Source organism: Epinephelus fuscoguttatus, linkage group LG15 (assembly GCF_011397635.1).
Source record: "Epinephelus fuscoguttatus linkage group LG15, E.fuscoguttatus.final_Chr_v1".
NCBI classification, from domain to species: domain Eukaryota; kingdom Metazoa; phylum Chordata; class Actinopteri; order Perciformes; family Serranidae; genus Epinephelus; species Epinephelus fuscoguttatus.
In genome coordinates this window covers 13,108,221-13,120,364 of record NC_064766.1, presented here as the reverse complement: position 1 = coordinate 13,120,364, position 12,144 = coordinate 13,108,221, and the positions used below count along the sequence as shown (strand labels likewise).

Here is a 12,144-nt window from a genome sequence, read left to right as displayed (position 1 = left end):
AACACCCTCAGTGTTACCTTCATTCATGTGGTCAGAAAAGTGAGCAACATCCAAACCTGAAAACTTGAAAGCTCTAAATTCCTGGAACATTTGGACGTAACATAGAGGCAACATAAGACTGGAGCCTCCTGGCACTAATTCATCACATTAGTTCACCAAGTGGAAAGATGATTTATGATAAAACCATTTTGTGTCCCTTAAAACTGTCTTTGCCGCTGTCCCCTCTGGAAGAAGATGGATTATGAAAAACATTTAAAAGATGGATTTTGATAAATAGCCCATAGTAGTTTGGAAATATTCTCCAGTTATTTAAGGACACAGTGGATATATATTCGGGTAATATGTTTATCAGCCGGCGTGACGGTTGGCGGAGGAGTCTTGTGGTTTTCCTGGCAGTAAACTAATGTAGCATGCACAGTGAAATCCTCCTGAGAAAAACAAATGTAATATACTGAAGGGAGGTGATATATAGCTGTTAGCAGCAAACAGTTTACCACAGTGTGAAAAATGTATTGTGGGTATTAGTCTGCTGTTGAGGCAACAAAACAAAACATTTCATAATGTGTCTTGGCAGATTCAAGACATCCATGTTTCCCTAACAGTCACAGGTGTTCACACTTAATCAAATCTGGGGCCAAAGTAAAGGCAAACCCAATTAATGTACCTGCCACATGATGTTTCCCTGACATGCCCGTGTTGGGCATATTGCTGCACTGGCTATAAGCAGAAGAGTCCCAAGTGCCCGAGTTATGAGCCATAAACAAGCACCAATCTATTCTTGGCATAATTATAGTCAGATATTAATGTTCTAGGATGAAATGTCATCTAGGACTAAATGGCTTGTTACTATATAGAGTAGTAGAGTGGAGTTAAAGTCATTTTTCAGCGTAACACACTGAAGATGACTCAGTGCTCTGGAGCCTCATCTTGCTGCTCTAATCAGCAGGAAATACACTGTACAATCCAATAAGAGCATTACTGCAAGCAGAGTGGTTGTGTGATTGTGTGCGAGTCCTGGCGTTGGGGAGTCAAAGAGTCGCCAAGTTCATTAAAAAACGTTCAGTCAGAGGAATTAGTTGTACGGCTGAAAAGGAAATTGATGCTGAACTCGGCCACTGCTTCTTTTTTTTAGCAGTTTAGTATTTGCAGTCCATTCTTTATAGCCTACACACCTCCTACGCTCAACACACACTGTTCACCTCACCTCACCTCAGCCCAAACCCCTGGTGAGTAAGTGAAACCCTTAGATGAAATTTGCTGATGAAAGGTGAGAAACAGATTACAGTCTCAGTCCATAGACTAGTCCATAGTGTTAAAATAATGGTCATAGCCATTTTGACTTCACCCATTGGTTTGTTGACACCTGTTTTGAAGCCTCGAGTTTGGCATTTTGACTGTCACCATCTCAGATTTTTTTTTGAGCCAGAAATAATGAAAAGTGATTGTATTTGGACGAGAGGGTGGACCTAACCCTAACGCTAGCTGCTAGCCTGGTTAGCACAGTGCACAATATGCATTAACAGTCTGTGGTTAACTGTGATAATGCCAATGCTAATGCTAATTTTTGCTAGCAAAACACCAAACATAGCAATAAACTAACATGTACTTACCATAAAAAACTGAACGTCTGACTCCTTGAAGAGTCTTTTGGTACGAGCAAAACTTACGAGCGAAATGTTTTTAGGCGACCAATCTGTTACAACACTTTGAAGTGAAAACAGTTACAGCTACAACTATGGTTATCATCTGTGAATTTAGAGATCCACCATGATTATGTAACCTAACCAAATGCCATGGTAGTGACCTGTCAACGAAAGGTGCCCACCTGTCACTCAACGCGACCACGCCCTCATTATGCATAACTTAGCCATTCAAGGAACTGCAGTTTTTGGCACTTTTGCGTTGGCTTCATTTTTTAGCACGGAGGTTCAGTCTCCTGCTGCAACCAACAATACCACAGCTGCAGACTGAAATTCTGCCCAGATGTATGAGTCAGTGTTTTTTGTAGAGTCGTGGGAATGTTATTTAAGGACTTTTGGAACAGACGTCAGTATGTTCCTCCACACTGACAGACAATGTAAATATAAAGCAAATTAAATCACTCAGATGTTATCTGATGAAGGGAGATATGCTCATTGGTAACCTGTTGTTTTGGTGCAGTTTCTGTTTTATATGTTTCTTTTGTCTCTGTTTTGCCTTCTAGCCTCTGATGTTGTGAGTTTTGACGGCGGCAGCAGCAGCCTGGCGTACAGGTTGAGTCCCGGGCCGAGGCAGCCATCCAACGACGTTGTCACTCTGAAGTTTAAAACCCTGAGGAATTCTGGGACACTGCTGCACGCAGAGGGAGAGGGAGGACTGGGCCTCAGTCTGGAGTTAGAGAGAGGAAAGCTGCTGCTGCTGCTCAGACAAGGTACAACACACCACATGCATACTCAAATCCACTGACAAATACTGTTAGGCACTGATGTCTGCTCATACATACTGATACATTACAGTAGAGGGAAAATATGAGAATTAAAGTGAGCCGGTGCTCACTGGTATGCAGTACTGGCACTTTTACATTTTAATCTCTAAATTAAAAGGAAAAATACCTTTGAATTGTAAGTTGAAATGTCTTTGTTCCTTGATTTTTGGGTTGCTGGAAAAAATTGAGAAGATAATTCCTTACAATGGCTGATATTTCCTGGTACATATGCCAATGTGAAAATAAGAGGAGCACTGGCATTTGATTTCTTCCACTTAAAGCACTGGGCTTAGTTATAAATAAACCCTCTATTCTAACTTTTTCAGCAACCAAAACAACAGGCTCCAAGATTCTTCCTGAGGGGAAATTCACTCTGTTCTCATACGCACAGACTTGAAATACACACACATGCACAAACAGGACCTATACATGGATTAAATGGAGGATGGCAGAGTGAGGGGGCTGCCCATGAACAATTTGGGGTTCTGTGTCTTGACTTGACCTTTTGTTACTGATTTTCAGTTTCAGTGAGAAAAAAAAACCCTTCAGCTGAAACAGTTTGATCAGCCAGAACACATTTAGTTCCTTGACATGTAATTTATGACTCACTTTGTGGACGTATTGGAACAGAACATGTGTATAAGGTTGAGGACAATATAAACCCCTCTGAGATCACTTTAGATTGGTTGTGGTTGGGTGAAATGGACGACACGCACACTGCAGCCTGATTGGTTTAAATTTTGGCTCTCACTCTGCTGCTGCGTCTCTGTCTAGTTGCTGCCATGATGGATGGTTCCCGTTCACTGTAGCATGTGTTCAGGCCAAACTGTGCAAGACTTGATGCATGGCTTACAGTCTGTACAGAGGGAGGGGTGTGTATGTGTGTGTGTGTGTGTGTGTGTGTGTGTGTGTGTGTAAACAGGGTTAAACTAGTGGTTCTCAGGCTGCCATGCTGAATCATCACCATATGGCTCACCTCTGATCAGGAACCCCATCTGGCTGCTGAAATCCATCTATCCATCTATCCATCCATCCATCCATCCATCCATCATTTCATCCTTCTTTTGCCCTCTCTTCATTTCACATTTCCCCCAAATCATTTCTCCCATTCCCTCTATTACTCTTCCCTTCTGTCATACCCACTGATATATATTTCTCACAAATGCTCTTTATCACAGCATCCTTATCTTCCGTCATCTATTCCCCTCTCATACGTCTATCCTGCCTTTCATCCGTTTGCACACGCTGCCCTCCGCCTCTTCTCGTTCTACTCCATCTCCTCTCTCAGAATACAAACCTGTGAAATAACCTCACCTCAAGAAAAGATGACGGCATATCCTTAAAGGAAATCATGATATCAAGAGCCCTTAAAGACTTTGTGCATGTAAAGAATCACCTGTTCAACAGAGACATCTTAGGAGTGTCTGTATCACCGTTACAAGTGGATCACCTTGAAAAACTGTCTCCTTATAAAGACAGACTGTGTCACCTTCAGGAAAAACACTTTCACTGTAACACTTAACACACCTGTGATTTAAGTGAAAACTGTTCCCCTTAAAACAGATCCTGTGGCACCTTAAAGAACAGATCCATCTTAAAGACTGTGTCATCTTAAAGAAAGTCTGTGTCACTGTAAAGAGTGACTTCAGCTCAGTGAGAGCAAATTAAACCCATCCATTGAAAAGATGGAAGAGAGATTGGAGAGGAGTTTTGCTCCTGCCAGCACAGACGAACACTAAAACAACAAACAGTCTCTCTTGTTCCTCCTGTTTTCTTATATTTCTGTCCCTCTCTACTCCCCTGTGTTTGTTACATGGCTCTTTGCTTCTGTTTTCTTCTCTTCTGTTGTAATTACTGTAGTTTGTCCTGGTTTGTCTCCACAGATCTCCTATTGTGACATTTTTTTCCACATCAGAAGAGACCACTTGTCTTTTTGTGTCTTCTTTCTTTTTCTCTCTGTCTCTGAGACCCACACACACACCCTCACACACACACACACACACACACACACACACACACACACACACACACACACATAAACATCTCTCTTTTCCTCCTTTCTCTGTTATATGTCTCTGTCTTTTGTGTAGTGTTGCTGTAATTCCAATACTTTGGGCAGTAACTACACATGTATCTAATTAGTTGTCAAATAAATAACGTAATTACAATGAGCTAAATTTAAATGGACTCCTTACTCGTTACTTTTGTCTTGATCATAGCAGACAAACGCAGCCTGTCCTAGAATTTTTTTTTTCCACCCATAGTAGTGATAGAGAGAGAGGCAGAGAAAGTTGAAGAAAATGTGGAAGGTTGACTATTGCACACAATGTTTCTGTAAGTTATTTATAACTTAACATTATGCAGAACTCCGCGGGACCCAGCGATCGACAACTTCATCACCTGACAGCAGCACAATAAATGGCGTGAATTAATCACTCAGCGTTAGATTGTTGCTGCACACAATGGCTCACACTTAGGCATCTTGAACTTGTTTTCCTGGTATGTGGACATTATTTTTCCCTCCTTAAGATCAAGGACAAATTAAGCCTACAGTGGTGAGGTGTAGTCTATGTGAAGGATTTGAATTACTGCTAAGGTTACAAAGAATAAACCTCAGTGTGTGAAAAGCTTTTGTCGCTTTTATTGCATTAGGCCCATTGTGAGAAGAGAGAACTGTCAGACGTCTGAGAAACAGTGGTTACTTTACTTCGCTCTACCAAGAGTGTTAAAAACTGACTTCTGTTGCTTGATTTAAAGGCCTGTCAGGGCTGCAATAAATAGGCCTATTAAAACATGTCATGTTTTGTTCTTCCTCTATTACTTTCCATCGTAGTGATAATGGGTACAATCAAAGAAACATTTGACAGTTGTCTTGTAGCACACTGTTCCACACTGCACACTGTTAGTGCACCTTAAAGAGAACTGAAGCATATATTCAAAAGACCCACAAAAGTTATGTTTCCAAGTAATTAATTACTTTCACATGCAGTAATTGGTAAAGTAATTCAGTTACTTTTGAAAGAAACAACTGTAACTACTTACTAGTTTTCAGTAACTTTGCAAACTGTTTTTCAAAAGTCACAATTCAATTCAATTCAATTCAATTCAATTTTATTTATAAAGCCCAATATCACAAATCACAATTTGCCTCACAGGGCTTTACAGCATACGACATCCCTCTGTCCTTATGACCCTCGCAGCGGATAAGGAAAAACTCCCCAAAAAAACCCCTTTTAATGAGGAAAAAAATGGTAGAAACCTCAGGAAGAGCAACTGAGGAGGGATTCTTCTTCCAGGACGGACAGACGTGCAATAGATGTCGTACAGAACAGATCAGCGTAACAAATTAACAGTAATCCACATGACACAATGAGACAGAGAGAGAGAGAGAGAGATGCAGGTAATGACAGTAGCTTACAACAACATTATTGAAAGTAATAATATTATAGTTATAGTTCTGGCTACTGCGGTACAATATGTTGAAAGTATGTATTAATATCTGGCAGTATACAAGTGTGACAATAGTCATATGTGTATAATAACAGTAGAAGTATGACTAATGACTAATGATGGCAGCAGCAGTAGCAGCAGGAGGCATCTGGCAGGACCACGACAGCAGCACAACCACACACGTCACGCTGTCCAGGCACCGCTGCGATATGAGTTAATCTGAGAGACAGTGGAGCACAAAGGCTCCGGAGAAGAAGCCGAGTTAGTGACATCCAGAACGGCCGAGTTAGCAAGATGCAGTAATAGAATACGAGAGAGAGAAGGAGAGAAGGTGCCCGGTGTATTATAGGGGGGTCCTCCGGCAGACTAGGCCTAAGTCAGCCTAACTAGGGGCTGGTACAGGGCAAGCCTGAGCCAGCCCTAACTATAAGCTTTATCAAAGAGGAAAGTCTTAAGTCTAGTCTTAAATGTGGAGACGGTGTCTGCCTCCCAGACTGTAACAGGAAGATGATTCCACAGGAGAAGAGCCTGATAGCTAAAGGCTCTGGCTCCTGATCTACTTTTGGAGACTTTAGGGACCACGAGTAACCCTGCGTTCTCAGAGCGCAGAGTTCTGGTGGGATAATAAGGCACTATGAGCTCTCTAAGATATGACGGAGCTTGACCATTTAGAGCTTTATAAGTTAACAGTAGGATTTTAAATTCAATTCTGGATTTTACAGGGAGCCAGTGCAGAGAAGCTAAAACAGGAGAAATATGATCTCGTTTCTTAGTTCCTGTTAGTACACGTGCTGCTGCATTCTGAATTAGCTGGAGAGTTTTTAAGGATTTACTAGAGCTACCTGATAATAGAGAGTTACAGTATTCCAGCCTTGAGGTAACAAAAGCGTGGACCAAGTTTTCTGCATCTTTTCGGGTCAGTATAGGCCTAATTTTCGCAATATTACGCAGATGAAAAAATGCAGTCCGTGAGGTTTGTTTTAAATGAGAATTAAAAGACAAATCTTGATCAAATATTACTCCGAGGTTTCTTACGGTAGTGCTAGAGGCCAGAGCAATGCCATCTAGAGAAACTATGTCATCAGATAAAGAGTCTCTGAGTTGTTTGGGGCCAAGAACAATAACTTCAGTTTTGTCTGAATTTAACATCAGGAAATTGGTGCTCATCCCGGTTTTTATGTCTTTAAGGCAGTTATGGAGTTTAATTAATTGATTACTTTCTTCTGGCTTCATCGATAAATACAACTGAGTATCATCCGCATAACAATGGAAATTTATAGAGTGATTTCTAATGATGTTACCTAAAGGAAGCATATATAGAGTAAATAGGATTGGTCCGAGCACAGAACCTTGCGGAACTCCAAAACAAACTATGGTACGTAAGGACGATTCATTATGAACGTGAACAAACTGAAAACGATCAGATAAATAAGATTTAAACCAGCTCAGTGCAGAACTTTTTAGGCCAATTAAGTGATCCAGTCTCTGCAGTAGAATTTGATGGTCAATTGTGTCAAACGCCGCACTAAGATCTAATAAAACAAGTACAGAGACAAGTCCTTTGTCTGAAGCAATCAGAAGGTCATTTGTAATTTTAACTAGTGCTGTCTCAGTGCTATGATGCACTCTAAATCCTGACTGAAATTCCTCAAATAGATTATTATCATGGAGAAAATCACACAGCTGGTCTGACTACTTTCTCAAGGATCTTTGACATAAAGGAAGATTAGATATTGGTCTATAGTTGGCTAACACCTCTGGATCCAGGGTGGGCTTTTTTAGTAGAGGTTTAATTACAGCTACCTTAAAAGACTGTGGTACATAGCCTGTTAATAAGGATATATTGATCATATCTAATATATGAGTGTTAACTAAAGGAAAGACCTCCTTAAGTAGCCTAGTTGGGATGGGGTCTAAGAGACACGTTGATGATTTAGATGAAGAAATCAATGCGGTCAATTCTTGAAGAGAAATTGGGGAGAAGCAGTCTAAATATATATTAGGTTTTACAGCTGTGTTTGAGGTTAGATAGGTACTATCTGAGGACAGGAGGTCATGAATTTTGCCTCTAATAGTTAGAATTTTGTCATTAAAAAAGCTCATAAAATCATTACTGCTAAGGGCTAAAGGAATACAAGGCTCAATAGAGCGCTGACTCTCAGTCAGCCTGGCTACAGTGCTGAAAAGAAACCTGGGGTTGTTCTTATTGTCTTCTATTAATGCTGAGTAATAGTTTGCTCTGGCCCCTCTTATAAGTTTTGAGACTGTCTGTCCAGATTAAACGAGATTCTTCCAGTTTGGTTAATCGCCAATTCCTTTCAAATTTTCGCGATATTTGTTTTAACTTATGGGATTGAGAGTTATACCAAGGAGCGAACTTTCTTTGCTTTTTTAACTTCTTTTTAAGAGGAGCTACAGAGTCAAGTGTTGTTCGCAGCGAGCCTACAGCGCTATCGACAAAATGATCAAAGTCAGTACAGGAAACCTCTGTTACTGAGGGACTTGGTATTGAATTTAATGACGGAGTAATCTTTTCCTTAAATTTTGCGACAGCACTATCTGATAAACATCTAGTATAGTAACTGTTGCTGAGTGGCGTGTAATCGAGTAAAAAGAAATCAAAAGTAATCAGATAATGATCCGATAGCGAGGGATTCTGTGGAAAGACTGTTAGGTTATCAATTTCAATTCCATACTTCAGAACTAGATCGAGGGTATGGTTAAAACAGTGAGTGGGTTCATGTACACCCTGACTGAAGCCAATGGAGTCTAATAATGAGATAAACGTGGTAGCCGGGGAGTCATTATCAACGTCAGCATGAATGTTAAAATCGCCTACAATAATAACTTTATCTGATTTAAGAACTAAACTGGATAAAAACTGAGAATTCAGATACAAATTCAGAATACGGGCCAGGAGCACGGTACACTATAACAAATAAAAGTGGCTGCGAGGTTTTCCAGGTCGGATGTAAAAGACTAAGAACGAGGCTTTCAAATGAATTATAATCTAGTTTAGGTTTAGGGCTGATTAACAGGCTAGAGTTAAAAATGGCTGCAACTCCCCCTCCTCAGCCGCTGCCTCGAGGAATGTGGGTATTATTATGATTGGGAGAAGTGGACTCATTTAGACTAACATATTCATCTGGACACAGCCAGGTTTCAGTGAGACTGAGTAAATCAATATGATTATCTGATATTAATTCTTTTACTAACACTGCTTTAGACGATAGAGACCTGATATTTAACAGTCCGCATTTAATTCTCCTGTTTTGTCTTTCTGTCACAGAAGTGGTTTTAATTTTTATGAGGTTGTTATGCACAACTCCTCTTTGTTTAATTTTAGATTTAAATAATTTAGGTGGTCGGGGGACAGACACCGTTTGTATAAAACTATGAAAACTATGGCTGGGTAACTGAACTAAAAGCTCAGAGAGGCGTATAGGACTGCGACTCTGAGTCCTGGTCTCAACTCTGGGTTGTCAGGGATTTAAATTACTAATAAAGTTTGCCAGGTTCCTAGAAATGAGAGCAGCTCCATCCAAAGTGGGATGAATGCCGTCTCTCCTAATAAGACCAGGTTTTCCCCAGAAAGTTTGCCAATTATTAACGAAACCCACATCGTTTGCTGGACACCACCTGGACAGCCAGCGATTAAATGATGACATGCGGCTAAACATGTCATCAGTGGTCAGATTTGGGAGGGGTCCAGAGAAAACTACGGAGTCCGACATCGTTTTTGCATATTCACACACCGAGGCAATATTAATTTTAGTGACCTCCGATTGGCGTAACCGGGTGTCATTGACGCCGACGTGAATAACAATCTTACTGAATCTACGTTTAGCTTTAGCCAGCAGTTTTAAATTAGATTCAGTGTCGCCCGCTCTGGCCCCAGGGATACATTTGACTATGGTCGCTGGTGTTGCTAACTTCACGTTTCTCAGAATAGAGCTGCCAATAACCAGAGTTTTATCCTCAGCGGGTGTGTCGCTGAGTGGGGAAAAGCGGTTGGAAATGTGAACAGGCTGGTGGTGAGCCGTGGGCTTCAGCTTGGAGCTGTGCTTCTGGCGAACCGTAACCCAACCTCCCGGCTGAACGGGAGTTACCGGAGGACAGTTAGCAGAGGCTAAGGCTGCTATGTGGCTCCGCACCGGCTACAGGGGGCTGGCTAACTACCGCAGCTACTGAATGGTTTTCCATGGTGCGGAGCCGCGCTTCTAGTTCACTAAGCCTCGCCTCCAACACAGCAAATAAGCTACACTTGTTACAATTACCACTGTCGCTAAAGGAGGCAGAGGCATAACTGAACATTTGGCACACCGAGCAAGAAAGAGCAGAGGGAGAAGCCATCGCTAACTTTAAAGCTAATGTAGCTACCAAGGCTAGTAACGTGCAAACAACAGCTAAGAGATTAGCGAGAAAGTCGTAGAAAGGAGGAGAGCTATAAGTGCTTAAACAGAACTAGTGTGGGTTAAGACTTGAAGTAGACGTTAAAGCAACGTTAAAGCAACTGAAGTGAGAAAACAGGCTACTAGAATTCACCAGAGCAGTACAGAGACGCTGTCACAGAAACACCGGAAATGACACAACTCGCTTACCGCAATACGTCAGCAGAAAACAGTAAGTCACCATAAGCCTTTTTTAGTTCAGTGTCCTTCAGCTTTCTGTCTCCTATTTCCCACTTTATTTCTCCTTCTTTCTCTCTATTTCTCTCCCTGCGTGAGTTTTTTAGGTTACAGATTGTATAAATTAGGTCATCCGCTGTGTGAATTGACCCTGAGCTCATGCATGGTCCGCTCTGCCCTATTAACACTAACACCTCCAGGTCTGACCCCCTGGAGTAGTTGCAGTTGGCTTTATGAGGCAACACTGATTAACAGCCCTTCACAGTAGCGGCAGCTCTGTCTGTCTGGATAACGGCGGAAACAAGACACTGATAGTTAGAAACCAGACGGCAGATATATCTGCCTTCAGATAATTCACATTACAAACACTGCTATTCTTATGAAAGCATGTTTTTTTCCCCTACATGCAGAATATTTTGGTTGCATTTTCTGCCTGTACTCAGCTTTATGAGTTTTTTTGTTTTTGTGACTTGTGTACCATAACTCTTAAACTTGACCTGATTTTGTTGAACAAATTTTAGAACAGAACAAGAAGTAGCAAAATTATACTTGATACTGCAGGTTAGAGGCAAACTTTGATAATGTAGAGCGGCTAAAGCTTTGTATTGATGCCATCCATCCATCCATTTTCATAACCGCTTATCCTCTTGAGGGTTGCGCGAGGGCTGGAGCCTATCCCAGCTGACATTGGGCAAGAGGCGAGCCATTTTTGGCTTTTCAGTGGAACAATATGCAGGTAAATACAGTGTAGTGGCACGAACTCTTCAATGTTATGCCAGTTTACATCATCCAAGTCAATATCTCCCACTTATCCCCACTCCACACTTTACTTTTATGACGTACATAATGATTTTGCTGGATCACCTCTTATGATTGACACAGAAAAAGACACCGTAACTGCTGTGAATTGGACTGTCATCATTTTGTTATCTTGTTTCTGCACTTTGGGTCATGATGCAAAATTGACTCTCTACATTCAAACAATAGAAAAGTGGATGATGTTATCTCAATAGCTGTGTCACTTCACCTTTCTCACTCAGTAAAAGAAATTACATATACTGTATATATATATAAATAAGAAACACTGAGGCAGCAAAATGGCTCCAAACAAACTCCTCTCTCTCATGGATCATTACAGAGATTCGGATTTGAGCTTAATATGTGACAGACGTGGTGCTTTACGAGAGTCGGTTTCTGAAATGATTTTATCAGCCTGTTTTGTGATAAGAGCTGTCACTGTCTTTTCCCATAGTTTGATTTAGAGCAGCAGTAATAGAATAGCAGACAAGATATAATGAGGTGTTTCTGTCTTGAGGACGTGTAGAGTAATATGGGAATATAGACTTCAGCACGGACTGTGGTATCGTCTGTGGAGTTTATCCAGAGATTTTTCTGAGCATGTTTGCTTGCCTGTCACCTTCCTGTACAATGAAGCAATGCAACTACGGTCTGTGCTGACCTCTTAACAGCTCTATCAACAGTTTACTGTATTGCTCATCACATTTTGTTAATAAAAACAGGTCCCAATCACGATAAAGAAAGTTAATATCGGAAAAAGGTAACTTAAAGCTTTTTTTCTGACATCAGTTGAATTTCCTTGAG

The 12,144-nt window shown here is 41.0% G+C and overlaps 1 protein-coding gene across 3 annotated transcripts in view; it reads left to right on the top strand.

The window, feature by feature from the left end:
• LOC125901605 (contactin-associated protein-like 4) overlaps window positions 1–12,144 on the top strand; it is a 225,919-nt gene that overhangs the window by 141,062 nt on the left and 72,713 nt on the right. For all 3 annotated transcript variants that reach the window (XM_049597328.1, XM_049597329.1, XM_049597330.1), the window contains one exon: window positions 2,204–2,410. In XM_049597328.1, coding sequence (XP_049453285.1) covers window positions 2,204–2,410 — 207 coding nt within the window. The remainder of the gene's footprint in view (window positions 1–2,203; window positions 2,411–12,144) is intronic.